At 51.9% G+C, this 14522-nt stretch overlaps 2 protein-coding genes across 2 annotated transcripts; both read right to left on the bottom strand.

The window, feature by feature from the left end:
- Window positions 1-3: 3 nt before the first annotated feature.
- On the bottom strand, window positions 4-1030 carry ASPACDRAFT_20717 (SDR family NAD(P)-dependent oxidoreductase; the record flags this gene model as incomplete). The annotated part of the gene is made up of 2 exons (XM_020198969.1): window positions 4-833; window positions 967-1030. The coding sequence occupies 2 exons, from the start codon at window positions 1028-1030 to the stop codon at window positions 4-6; spliced, it is 894 nt and encodes a 297-aa protein (XP_020061640.1).
- A 457-nt stretch (window positions 1031-1487) lies between these two features.
- ASPACDRAFT_1878263 (putative TBC domain protein) lies at window positions 1488-4222 on the bottom strand. Its single transcript, XM_020198131.1, has one exon. The coding sequence runs from the start codon at window positions 3963-3965 to the stop codon at window positions 1650-1652; it is 2316 nt and encodes a 771-aa protein (XP_020061639.1). The 5' UTR covers window positions 3966-4222; the 3' UTR covers window positions 1488-1649.
- Between the last annotated feature and the right edge of the window lie 10300 nt (window positions 4223-14522).

The raw sequence follows: 14522 nt of genomic DNA, 5'->3' as shown, positions 1-14522 counted from the left end.
CAACTAGACAGTACCCGCAGCCAAAACATAGCCTCCATCAACAACCAACGTCTGACCATTCAGGTACTGGTTGGTGGCGGCAAACAACACGGTACTGGCCATATCCTCATCCTTCCCAGGGCGGCCCGCGGGGATCTTACCCTCATACTTCTCCTTCTCCAGGGCACTCTTCTGCTTCTCATCACTCTCCCCGGCAGTCATCTCACTGGGGAACACGCCGGGGGCGATGTTATTAACCCGGATGCGCAGCCCGGAGCTCGAGATCTCATGGGCCAGCATCTTGGTGAGATGGATGGCCGCACCTTTCGAAGCATTGTAGGCGAAGTGATGCTGGCTGGTCTTGACGATGCCGGAGATGCTGGTGATGTTGATGACGGTGCTGCTCCAGCCGTGGGCCTGCTCGCTGCTCTTCTGCAGGAGGGGCAGGAAGGCCGAGGTGACCAGGTAGGGGTGCACGACGTTGGTGCGGTAGACGCTCTCCCACTCCTCGGGCGAGGAGCTCTCATCGAACAGCGCCTTGCTCAGGTCCGCCGCGTTGTCGTGCTCCGTGTTCTGCGTGCTGCTGCTGATCCCCGCGTTGTTGATCAGGATGTCCAGCCGACCGGACTCCCGCGACGAGATCTCTTGCACCAGCTTCTGGATGCTGGCCTTGTCCGTCACGTCCGACGTCAGCGGGATGATCTCCCCCTTCACGGCCTTGCCGCCGTACAGCTCCGCCACCCGCTCCAGCTTCTCCGACGTCCGCCCCGTGATGTACACTTTGCTGCCGTTGGTGGCCAGCGCCTGCGTAGCCATCAGGCCGATGCCGCTGCCGCCGCCGGTGATGAGGGCCACTGTTTGTGTGTCGTGTTAGTACGATGTGTATCGCAAAGGAGGGAGGGCAGTGGGTGTTGTGAAGGTATGGAGCGAGAACTCGGAAATGCTTTCGTTATACTTGGGGTCAAAGGCCTCGAAGTTGAAACGTACCCTTGTCCTTGACATTGAACAGGCTCCCCAAAGTGAAGTTGGTGTTGCTGACTTCCGCTGCCATTGTGGTTTTTGATTCCTTAAATTGAGGTGTGGTCACTGTAAATGGTGTAGGTCGTGAGGTTGTGAATGCTCTGGATGCAGTCGCACTGGCGGGGAGAGAAAGACGACTATATAGCTTGCTTGGGCGATGGCGTAATGACGCACCGAGAGAGCGTGGCAACAGAATACTGCGGTTGAACATGATGGTAGTACATGGAAGAATCGTTTTGGCTGGCGTGATTAAGTGGGTTTAATGTAGGGATTGTTGGGGCATCATCATCAGTATGACGTTTCCGGCGCCGGCGCGGATGAAGTCATGGTGATGGTAAAGGTGAAAAAAGTATACGATCGGATCACTAACCATCGGTCCCTGTTGATCTCACCTTACCTTACTGCTGAGTACATTCAGGAACGGCCCTTTATCTGTATCATCTACAGCTACCCAGCTAGTGAACTGGCCAGGTCACAAGAAAAAAAAAGCCCAACGAAACAACAGTTCCTATGTATTCACAGCGAGTTTGATTTACTACCCGCTGAACTAAAGACAGACCAGTCCATCCTATTAACAGTTGCAGCCAATATTGTAACCGCTGCAGCAGAATTATATTCAAGAATAAGAAATGAGAAACGAATGGAAGTAATCACCGAACCTTCCCTGCTTCTCTCACCTCGCTCATAAATCCATCCTCGTCGCCTGCCGAGGAGAGTCGCCAGTAGTCACCAACCCCGGAAGATGCTAGACCTCCACCACCAAATCCTGCCGGCATAGGAGCTGCCGGTGCACTGTGGCGTTGCTCTGTGCTACTGGTGGTCCCCGCCTGACGCGGTCCCCAGCTCAGGATCCCCTGCACCGACCGTCGACTCTGGTCATCGGGTTTGGTGAAGCCAAACAGCTGCAGCTGCAAGCTGCCCAGAGTCGCAACTGCCGCGCGAATCATGATCCGATCTCCTTCGAATACCCAGCAGTCCCAGACTCGGCTGAGACGCTCCAAGTCCAGCCCGTTTGTCAGGAGGGAGCGGAACATCGGTTCCCAGATTTCCTCATCGCTGAGACGGAGTGTCTCGTAGAGGTGCGTTGAAAGACGTGGGAACTTGTATTTAAGCGTCGCGGACGCTAGCGAATATGTCCGACCGATAGCCCCGCGGTCGAGTGTCAAAAAGGCAACAGGAAGAGGGCGGTTTAGCGCATTGGCCATAGCGAGGAACGCGGAGGACGGAGACGGGAACTGGAGGACCAGTAGGGCCGCAATGGTATGCAGTCCAGTGATGTATCCAACATCGCTCCGATACATCGAGTAGGCCTCCAAAACGTCGATCAACGTCTCGCGAAGTGGACCACCAGGTTGAAATAGCTTCAAATCCGGGAAAGCCTTAGACACGTCCTGCTCGATAGTCGCGAACCACTCCCGCATTCGCTTGTTGCTTTCCCCAGTATCACTGTCCGGACGGGCACGCACGTCCTTGGCCCGTTGCAACGCCTTCTTGTACGTTTCGTCGGAGAGAGCCAGCTCATTGCCGATGGCCCGCTGCCAGGTCGATCCCCGAAGTCGCGGCGGCACACCGCGCCACCAGAGCTCCCGCGTGCGCGGCTCCTGAATGACGTTATCCCAGTTTGGATAGACGTACTCGTCCCAAATTTGTTGCAGGGTTTCCCGAGTATTGTCCTTCTCGCATTTCTCGGAAGCGACTTTGGCAGCTCGACGTTTGTCTGTACCAAATGTTAGTGGCCTGTCGAAGCTAGCCTTGGACGCAAACTTGCCTGCTTCCCGAGACTGTGCCATCATCTTCTTGTACTCCTTCAGATGCCGCTTTTCCTCCAAAGGATCCTTCGGCGGCAGCCAGCTTGGCCGTGTCCGACTCAGCACCTTTTCTTTCTCCTTGCTGATAGGCAACGGGTCAATCATGATATTCGACTTCTGCAACGGTGGCAGCTCAATCGGTGTCTTTGAGCCCTGCTTGGAGTCCGTGCTAGACCTCAAAGAAGACAGCCCGCTCTGCAAAGTCTCTCCACGCCGACGCTCTCGCTCGTCAGCATGAAACTCCAGCGCCTCAGTGATGATCCGCGCCTCTTCCGACAGGTCCGACATCATGTTGTTATACGAGTAGGTTCGCGGATTGCGAGGAGAAATCTGGCCTCGTTCCGGCCCGGCAGAGCTGGACCGTGGCTTGGAGCGAGCCTTCCGTGACGTAGGGGATCGCGAGCCCGATGGGGACTTTGGAAGGGTCACATCTGAGACGGAATGTGACAGAGGCAATGGCCGGGGTCCCGGGCTGCGGCCGTTTGGACTTGTACTCCGGGAAGGGGCTCGATCTTGCATCGGTCGGGGAGAGATGGGAACGTTCCAGAGACTGGCATCTTCGGGCAAGTCATCATCAGAATCGTGGTATTCCTCCTCCAGATCCTTGAGCGTTCTGCGAGTGCGCTGCCAGGATGGCTTGCGGTTGAGTGTCCGGGGAGCAGCGGGAGCCAGAGACAAGCTGTGTGTGGAAGGTGAGGATCCTAAGCTCAAAGTGGGTCGCAAAGGCGAATTCGATCGCGATCGACGGGGCTTAGACACTTGAAGTGGTGCATGCTTATTCGCAGTAGGATCCCGCTGAGTTCCGGTCTTGGTGTTGTGTCCGCCGCGGCCCGGCTGGGTCAGGGTGCCATTAGTCTGTCCCGTCAATTTACTCGGTTTCGTGGCGGTCAAGTCGCGGGTCGTAACTACAGCGGACTTGGCCTGCATCCTAGCTGGGAAAGTCTGCGTGATAGTGCCCGCCCGACTAAAAGGGACCTTAGTGTCCATATAGGCGATGTGCGCTTCGTCTTGGAGGTCGACTTCTTCGAAGTTGGCGATATCGGTGAAAAGAGCCTCGGGGCCGGAATGTTGGGAGGAAGAACGAAAGGAGGAAGACTTGGAGGATTTGGACCCGGTCAGATCGGGCGGAGAATTTGGAGTCGAGCAGATGGTCGTCATCGCGGACAGTGGTTCGACTTTCAGACGACACGCTCCAGCAGTGGGAAAAACGAACCCGATAATAGACTTCTAAAAAGACGAATGAGGTCGGTGTCGATATAAACAAAGAATTGACTGCGCCGGGTTCCGATCGCGCCGCGAGCGTTGACCCAATCAGAGCAAAAAATGTTTAAATGATGATGCGTTCGACGTCGCAGGGTTGATCTGATATACACGAAGAGTGAAGTCGAACGGCAGTCGCGCCCGTTGGACCAGGCTGAAATATTCCGGGGGTGGGTCAATTCAAGAAGAGCTGGACAGGGAGATCAGGCGTGAATTGGCAAGAATGAGCGCATTGGGGGCCGCAACAGCAGGGGAGGGGAGGGATGAGAAAAGGAGACGGGAAAGGTACCAACCATCGACTGTAGGGAGATACCGAATTTCGAGAACGAAGGAATAGAGAGAAGGAGAGTGAGTATGTATGTACTGTACGGGGTGAGTACTGTTCAACGATTGACTTGACAAGCGAAAGACAGGAATGCAGGGAAACGAAAGGAATAATAGATGAATAGATGGAAGGAGGAAAGAAAGACAAGAGGAAGAAGGAAATGATAACGGGAATAAAGACTTGGACAAAGCGGGAACAGAAGAAGGAGAAGGGGAAGAGGAGAAGGAAGAACGAATGAATGGAACTACACTAAAGTGACGGGGAAATGATGAACTTGCTGCATTCGGTGATGGAGAGTGGAGGAGGAGGAGAACGGAGGGAGAGAGAGAGAGAGGAGGGAGGGATTGGAGGGAGAGAGTGGATTAGGTGGTAATACACATACGTACGGAGGGGGAGCCTTACTGGGAAAGAGTACGGAGTACTCGTAAGTTAACAGGGTTACACTATCAGGCTGCTCCTACTGCGCGCAGTCGTTCAGTAAGAGAGCACTTAGTACTGTACCAAGTCGGTAAGGATAGTTAGCAGCAGGGTGTACAGTACTGTACTGAATCTGTACTGCATCTCACAATAGAGAGCCTCAGGCCATCTCAATCCCTCGATTTCCTCTTTATCTACGCCCCAGTGTGCCCCAGGAGGTAAGCCAGGCTGCTGCCACCTGCTAACTAAACTAAACACTAGACTATTAACTCTCTAGTTCAATTGTCGGCAGTGTCCACTGTCATTGTCGACGACGGTCTGGCCAATCCGCTAACACCGCACCAAATGAAGCCCCAGCGATACCATTTCCCACCTCAAAAGCTTCATTGGCTGGCTTCCGGTAAGATGAGTTCCAGGTAATGCCGCCCCTCTCTCTCTCTACTAGTAGTATCTCTTTCATTTTCATGATTTTACCAGAAGATTACCGGCTCTCACAGTTAACTTACACCACTGGTGATTTCCCAGATACAGACAAACGAGATTAGCTTTTCTGGAAGGACGACGAATTCGGGTGATCCAATGAAACGTAGTGGTTTCTAAATTTCTAGATTCTGAACCATTGTACTGAGTAGTATCAATAAGTGGTTCGACGTGAGGGCACCTCATGATAAGATGGTCGAAACCGGCCCCCCCGCCAGGAGGAGGAGGAAGTGAGGAACTCCCCCGAGGCAAATACTCATAGTTAAGAGATGCAACGCACCGCCACAGCCGAGACGAGATCGACTGGAAGATCGCTGGGCTGCGAGGAGGTGCTGCTGCTGCTGCTGCTGCTGCTGCTACTCTCCAGACGAACCCGGGGAGGGTAACAATTGCTCAGGGCTGCCACTCCAGATCGATCCTGGGAACCTTCGATCCGAAATTTGCCTCCCCCTTTCCTTTCTTTTTTGTTTCTTCTTCTTCCCTCTTTATTTTGTTTTGTTTTCTTTGCCTGTAAGTGATCATAAACCCCATTCCTTCTGTTTTTTTTTCTTCCTCTCTTAGTTCACCCCTGACCCAGTCAATCCTCGTCCCTTTGGTAGAGGTTCCGTGGGTTGTAGCCTGAGGATTGCCAGGTACGTACCGGGGTACCGGTGGTACTACTGAGTAAGTAGAACGAGCAGCTTTCGGAGGTGGGCCGCCACTGACCTCGGTGGAGGGGGGTTTGTGGTACTGTACCTGAATCCTCAGTACTCGAGAGGAATAATTCTCCACTCCCCAAAGCAAAAAGTAGCTCCGACCCGGCTTGGAGCCACACCCTAAACCCGTCTTGGGTAGTCCACGCTTGCGGTAGTTGCAAATGAGTTGTTAAACGAAAGCAAAACAGAAAATAATTGAAGATTGGTTATTAACTAATAATAATACTCGAGGACTCGCACCACCACCCACTACGGTTACATCCCACACCCACACCCACCACCACCACCACCACCACACCACACTAGAACAAGCGGAACTGTCATCTAGAAGAACAATCATAATAATCAACAATGCAACCTTATTGTGTCTTAGACTTCTGACTGAGTACTTTGGGTCAATCCTTCGCTGCGATCGGATCTGCTGGGGGGGGGGGGGTGCTCCATATCTCCGTCCACGGACAGCGCACACACACACACACATTCAACCAGTCGATCTCAGACATCCATGAGATCTCACACACTCACGGACCGGTCGAGATTGCCGATCAACGGACCACTCTTTTCCTGCTGGCGGATGACCCGGATTTCCTGCTTCCGTCGCTGTAGTAATCGTCGCTGTAGTAATCGTCGCTGTAGTAATCTTGTCGTCACTAAGTTAGAGCCCTCCTCCCCTCCGAACCGGTTCTCGCACAACACGAACCATGATCTTAATGTTAATTACATCACCGTTCTTGGTCTGATCCTGTTCACACAAACAAGATCCCAGACTAGGATTATTGATACTAGCCCGTTTCCAGTCAATCTCCGATCCAACCAGCCCACGTTATTTTCGTACCCCAGGTACAAGTACAAGCTAAGGCAAGGTAAAAACCAAACGGTCGCTCAGCCAAAGCCGGTGCCAAGGAAACGCCTCCCGGGAGTCTATCAGAACTTCCACTTGTCATAGACGGCATTGCCGCGGCGCACCACTAGGGCCAGACGAGCAGCGGTGGCCGTGGATTTGGGACGGGTCTCGCGTAAAATTGCCTGCAGCCAGCGCAGGACAGCTACGTACCGCGTCTGCTTGCGGCCAAGGACGGCTTGGAAGGCTGCCGCCGCCAAATACTCGACCTCGGCCGGTTGCGCAGAACATATCGCGGCCGAGGAGTTGGCCTTTTCTTGTCGACGGCTCAGAATCAAACGGTTGGCAAGATAGACAAGATCACGGATGATCCGAACTACGACCCCTGGTGCAGGATGTGCTCGTCCGGACAGGGAGCGCGTGTACCGGTACAACCGCATGCCCGAGATGACAAAGCTCGCATACAGATTCGCCAGTGCGACCTCGACCGAGTTGTGTTGAGTATCAAGATACATCGGGTGCATGAGCGCCTTGAAAGACGTGAGTAATTTGCGATGCAGTGAGCGAGCTGGAGTTCGCGTCGATTCCACGGTCAAGGAGTTGGCCAGGCTCGCCGCGACCGATTCGCCCCCGTCGAGAATCCGATCGTGGTCCTTGTGTAGTTCTAGAGTACGGGAGTCGATCAGACTACCGCAGTAAGGAAACAACCTAGCGTCTACGATGCGGGGGATGTGCGCGCCATCCACTTGGACGGAGAAGTTGACCAGACTCTTGGCTGGGTTTACGGAGATCCCATACGCTGGCTGGCCCCGGATCATCACCTGGAGGAAGCGCTTGGCTTGGGCGAGGTCTGACGTAATGAGTAAAAAGTCATCGATCAAGCGAAGAAGCAGAGTATTGTCGGACCGGAGGAATTCCAGCACCTCCCGTTCCATCTCCGCGTAGAAAAGATTACACAGCAGACTGGAGAGGACCGAGCCCTGGGGAATACCGTTGCGCTGGCGGAAGAAGCGCTCTCCGAACTTGACCATGTTGTTCCTCACATGCTCTTCAAGAAGGTCAAGTAGATCATCGGAATGCTTCTCCCATTGCCAGAATGTATCCACAAAGACAGTATTCCTTCGTTGGCTCGTGCCTCCTCTGCTGGCTAATTCTTCCAAATGCTGGGGACTCTTTGTTGGAGCAGCTCTACCCACCCATCTCTTCCAGGCCCGGCTTTGCCGCTGCCCATGAAGCGGCCACATATTGTTAAACTCGTCTGCCGGCTTCATCTCGACGTACTTTGTAAAATGATATGCGTCTGCAGAAACCACTTTGTCGACGAGGCGAACCATACTTTGTTGTGGAATAGTGTCAAAGCAAGACTGGATGTCGACTTTGACGAAGTACAGCCGAGGTAAAGACAATGGACCTACAGCCACCGGCTGTCGCGCGAGTAGGTTCCTCTTGAACCTCTTCAGCCGAGAGTGCAACTCTCCAACCGAATTTAGGCACGAACCTAAATGAGCTGGATTGTGCATCTTCTCGTAGTTCAGCACACTGAGGATGGGACCGACCGTGGAATTCACAGTGCGTTTCGATGATGGCATCCGTCGTTTGAGATTCACGATGGGACGAATACCAGTGGCTTTTGGTAGAAGGCGTAACGATCCATACCCCAGAGTCCTCTGACCTAGCACCCGTTGGGCTTCTTCCGGCTTCAATTCTTCGAACATAGAAGCCTGCAGTTCATCTATCGGCTGCTCGGTCAAGGTGCGCCAGACATCGTGTCGGAAATAGAACAACCGGTTTCGGTGGCACTGAGATTCGGTGACATAAAAGGCTGCACGAATCATGGGGATGAGAATGAATTCGAATAAGTAGTACATAAACTCATGAAAGAGTTCCGTGCGCTTCTGCAGGTCGGTGAGCGAAAGCTTATGATGTGATGGATCGACAAGTTGATCGCGGCCAGCAGCGGGACCGAGCCAGGATATGCAAGATATCTGCAAACAATAATCGGCCCGTTAGCATGCATGACACGATGTCGATCTTGAGTTTGTGCAAACAAACCTTAACGCCCTTGCACACTTCCTGGAGGGACATGTTTTCGTACCGTCGCATACGAACAAACCTGTCAACGTTCTTGAAAATTACACTCTGGTTGTGAATTCTGTTCTGTCCGGCGCCGAAGAATTGTGGTGGAATTAATTTACGGATAGCGGCTTGACAATAGGCCGAGATGGAAGAGGTCGGGGTCGCATAGTCCGTCAAACTGGGCTTCAATACAGTTGCTGATTTGGTCGCCGGCTCCCCCGCGACAAACGCGGGTCTTTCGATATGATCATGCTCTTTCTGACCTTCCGAAGTAGAGACACTCCCATTCAATGCATATCTTTCGAGTCCTCGTTCCTGGGTTGTCAGCTTCTCGGACGCCGGGGGGTTCAATTCAGCGCTCGATTGGGAGTCCCGTGGGCCGAGTTTCCATGGACCAGCACGCTAGATTCTTAGCTTGTTTTATAAACTGTAGGATCGCTAGTTACACCTACCTCGGAAGAACAGTAGTAGTTCAACAAGTATCCGTACGGGCAGCGTTTATGACGATTTAGTAATTGTCGAACCAGCTCCAACGCCTGTCCTCGAAGGCGCTTTGGGATTTTCGTCGGCTGGACTCGTTCATTGTTCGTGATCTGATGCTCAGAGTCTGTGGAAGATCGTTTCCGCTTCTTTGATTTCGCTGCGATCTCATCTTCACGTGATGAAAACTTCAAGTCGTTCTCCGGGTCAGGTTTGAAAACGTTTGTCAGTGCAAACTGCAAGGGGAAAATGTGTTGCATGACGTGCACGGTCTTGGACTGCGAGATGGACGAGGAATAACGGTTGAGAACATCTACACCATTTATGAGTATAATGAAAGCGAGGAAGGACTTTGTGGCTTACTGACGATTTCCTAGGCCCAATTTTGATTTTCCTTTGGTGACAGGCATGGGCGAAGCGTAAAGCATGCGGTGACGATTGAAAACAATGGCACTCGGCGTCCGCCAGTTCGACTGGCTTTCCGAACAGCAATTTGCCGTCATCTGCTGGCCATCCTTAATCGCCACGGATCCTTTGCCAGTGGTGGAACAATTTGAGTTTAAGGATATCTGCTGTGGCTTCGTGTTGATGGGATCAAGTTTCTCAAGAGAATATCCTAGCTCATTTGATCAGTCGTGTATCACCTCCATGTGACTCGATGAGGAGCACATACCGCAGATCTGGTGGTATATGCCTTTGCGTGAGTCCAAGGCTGTGAAAATCCCACAATCGCACAAGAGATACAGCATAATGACTTCCCCATTGTTGCCCAACAATCCCAAAACCTCCGTCCAAGGGGCACTTTTGAGCTTCTGAACATTTTCATTCGAGAAGTGCGTCTCAACAACATTTCGAAATCCCCGAGTCAGAAGGTGATGCGGCCTTTTCTTGGACTCAGAGAGAAATGGCTTCCAGATCAATGCTATAGCACGGTCCACAAGCTACAGAATCAAGTCAGCTTTTCTGTGAGCATATTCATTTAATGCCCAGTATCATTCACAAGGGAGTGATCTGTACGAAGCTAGGACGCAAGCAGATACAGCGCTGATGGGATGAAAGATGACAGACTCGTGTGAGAGTCATACCTCTGCTTGTGCACATGGCGGACCAGTGTCTGTGCTCGCTAGTTGAGACTTGGGTTGAGATTTGCGTAACGCAGCCAGCTCTTGGCTTCGTTCCTGATCACGGGCAGGGGATGGGTCTTGCGTGATTCCCACCAAAGTGGAATCAAGGAGAATAGCTAGTTCTCGCTGTGAATCCGAGCACGGGTCATTGGCGCCTTGTTCAAGATCCGTTCGGACCGATGCGATTTTTCGACGGCGGGACCGTGAGGCTGATGGTATTTGGCGCAGGAGGAACTGTCTCAAAGTGACCACCTCCTGGTAGTAAAGCGATATTACCGGGTGCGTGAGTCTGGTCGCGTGGTCAGAAGCAAAGCCACTTTGATTCCTGAAACCGGTGGAGGCCGCAGTGGTGCGAGTCTGCGACGAATGGCCTTGCGCATGCTTGCCCTTCACGGGCCTCTTTCTCTTTTTCCCCATATGAAAGGAGACAAGATCCAATCACTCCTCAGCTTCACTTGGACGACAGGCAGATCACCCGGCGCCTTTGCCGGGGGACGAACTATGATGGATGTAGCTGACCCAGTCAACCAATGTAAGTAGATAGTTCTTGGCGGAGAAGAGGAAGCGCGCGGATGAGTGACTGGGGACTCGGGACGCGCCAGGACGCGCTACTCCTGGATCGCGTGGAAACCAAGCCAATCAAGAAAGATAAGAGGCACACTGGGCAGGCTGTCTGTCCCAAGTTTAAGAACAGTTTTTCCGACCAAGCGCAGCATCACCCCATTTCGGGATAACGTCCTTTCGTATACAGGAATAGACAGACAGTCAAGTACGGAGTACCACTTAGTTAGTTACTCCATCGTTACTAACTAACGAGTACTAAGTTGACTAAACTAAGGGAAGGCCACACAGCCTTGCGGTCCCTTTTTTTCTCCCCAGTTTGGCGATCAATGGGAGCTAGTCCGTTTTGGGCCATCGAACAGAGATGAGGTGAGGTGGTGTTTTACAGTGAGACAAAAGAACCCCCTCCCCTCCCCCTCCACTCTTCGACGTTAGCTATTCCCCAATGGAACATGTCTTCGCTGGTTCAATTATTGATGGGCACCCGAGCTGGGGAAGGAAGAAAGTGCCTGTAGCAGGAAGGAGAAGGAAGGGAAGGGGGAACCTTCCGGGCACCTACCGTATTGTTCGAAGCGAGCTCCCCCGTCTGGAACACAGTGCGATCCTGCAGCCTGCGAACTCTATCAGATTTAGGGTGCTGGGGCGATCACCTATTGTCTACATGAACCTTGTTCGGTCTGCGATATGTCCAAATTCTGCTCAGTAAGTCCTAGCCCAGTGGGTGCCAGGGGCGCAGATCCTTAGAAAAAGACAAGAAGAGGAAAAGAAGAAAGACAGTAAATGATCGAGTATCCCATGTATGGCTCGAAACTGCCGACCCGTCACCTTTAGGGGGGCGATGAGAGGCACCGAGGGTAATCCTCGGTACACACGACACCGTGTGTCTTGTTGAACAGCACTTCCGGAAGTGAAGTAAGATCCAGTCACGATGTATTAGATTGGTAATAGGATGCTTGCTTCAGATGCCTCGCTAGCTAACGGTAACCATAAAAACCTTTTCAAGCGACTGCCGATCTCTGCCCCTACAGGCCTAACCGCGAAATAGTTGCACACGAGAGAGCATACTCGTCGTCGGCATTGACTCCTATGGTGAAAGACAGCAGTCAGCAGCACATGTTGCTGCTATCTGTTTCGCAAAGTTGGAATATTGATGTATCTCAACTGGAAGCTGTCTCTTGCAGACAGCATTTGCAGGTGTCTGTCAAAAGGGTTGCGGATGCAAGAGAGCGACATCCGGCGGGCCGGCGGGTGGCTAGTGATTACTTAACAGTCATTATTGATTGAACTCCCTTTGTACATGTACATACGTACTCTTTTTTGAGCTTGAAAATGCTCGGAGCAGACCATCCTTCAAGCTTAGCGGAAGTAGCACCTGTCTGCTGCATGATGATGATGTTGATCTGTCTACCTTTTTTTCCCAAAGGATTTACTACGTTTGAGTGTGTGGTCAATTGAGGACAAAGCCACGGGGGTTTGGTCTTCATCTTATTTTACCGCCGCTTTTGTTTCACTAAGCAGAAGCCACGAGTGACAGGATTATAAGCATGGGGAATTGGACCCTCCCCTGAATGGACCAGGAGATCAAGGCTCCGGAAAGAGATGGGGCCAGTCACCAATAATAATAGTATCACAATGAGGTTGTCGTCCGGCAATAATGACCCCAAATATCGCACGTAGTAATAATCATAGCCATGGTGCTCGCACGGACAAGGATGGTCGGCTGTGCCAGATCCTTGGAACGACGGTGGTCTAGAAAGGTCGCCGCGCTAGGCTTTTAGCAGCGGCCTACGTAGCAAGGAAAAACAGATTGCCGCATTGCGTCCCCACAACGTCAGCCTCGCGCTTCAATATGCTCCCCTTAGCAGGTGTTTGGGTGTTGTTTGAACGAGATTGGCAAAATGCTGGGGGTTTATGGTGTATCTGCCCACTATCTATGTCTGCTTCCTGGGAGGAGAAAGAATGATCACAGCCCTGAGATTCGTCCTGGGAAAGCAAATACATCTACTCCGTATCTATAGGACATTTTCTTAACTGCAAAGAAGACAGGCCAACGGACCATCGTCAAAGAGAAGCGGTGTGCCTCCGGGGGTATCCTGGGCTGTAGGAGACAGGGATCTCATTATTGTTCTGTCTCTGCTCCGTATATCCTTGACGAGCCCGAATAGAGGCTGACCAGCCAGTAAGATATTTAACATCGTCACCCGGCATCATGTTACCCACTCCGAATCACAAATCGTCTAAGACCGAACATGCTCAAGTGGATCCAGTCAGGTACAGTACGTCAAGCCTGTTCTCCGGACATCCTGGAGGCTGATGAAATTGTCCGAAGAGGACGCTGAGTTGGTGCAGATGCACTCTGCAAATGAAAGTGATCGTTCTACCATTGGTGAGCACCTTAAAAGAGTCTTCTTGGTATTCCCGTCACAAGCTGTTTGATATAGGATACGGCAATCTTTTGGCGTGGTATGAGTATATGTATAGGGTAAGTAGAACACGAGTGATCTGGTATGCCTCATTGCCTGCAGACTAGCTCGAATTATAGAATCAAGACTAGTAGTACACGGAGTACAGTGAATACCTGGGCATCGGCAGCCCCCAATTGGCACTACGATCGTTCTGCATGGCTGACCTTAGGTAAAATCTGTCTACGTAGGATACTAGTAGACTGGGGTAGTACGGAGTGGAATTGCTGGTGCCCCGTGTGCCACCTTTCACTTATCTCGTCCAGACATTTGCTGTGCGACCGTGATAATAACCTACTGGGGCAGTTCTGCTTGCGTTCATGGCCACTGTCGAAATGGACCCATCTCTCCCTTGCGCCATGTTACTGTCATTTAAGACAGGCGAAAGCCGCAGCATGAAGCGGTACCGTGTTGCGAAATCGACTACAGCTTGCGAGGCTCGGAAATAGGAGTCGATCGCCGATGGCATTGTCCTCCTGCTTCGACTGAAAAGAGAAATTCATAAGAGCCAAGCTCCGGAATCTGGAACCTTTGATGTATAGTGAAATATACTATGCAGGGTTATAACGCACATAGAAAGAAATCGGTGAATTGTATTGCTTGTTAAAGACCTGACAATCCAAGAAACTAGACGCGGAGATCCTAAGAACCATGTTGTACGAGTCATTTGCTCGAATCCTGCAGAAATGGGAGAGAATGAATACTAGGCTAGCTATGGTATATTGCCGTATCGACTCAGCACAAGAAATTTAGGACCCTTATCTTCTTTGTACGTCAAGTTGGAGTAAGCTCTCCCGAACGTAACCGGGAAAAGATATATATGCACAAAGATAGACGTATGGACGAGATGGTCTTCGCACATACCTCAAGTATGCCAATCTTGAGGAGTTTTGGTCGAGGCAGATCGATAGTAGTTCATCCAGCCCTTTGAAGAATAGGCGCCACAGCGAACAAAGCTCAGCGGGGAAAGTGTTCCATGGAACGCCCGAAGGGA

This window comes from Aspergillus aculeatus (assembly GCF_001890905.1).
Source record: "Aspergillus aculeatus ATCC 16872 unplaced genomic scaffold ASPACscaffold_1, whole genome shotgun sequence".
NCBI classification, from domain to species: Eukaryota; Fungi; Ascomycota; class Eurotiomycetes; order Eurotiales; family Aspergillaceae; genus Aspergillus; species Aspergillus aculeatus.
Note: the sequence above shows the minus strand (reverse complement) of the source record. Positions and strands in the feature narration are given on the sequence as shown.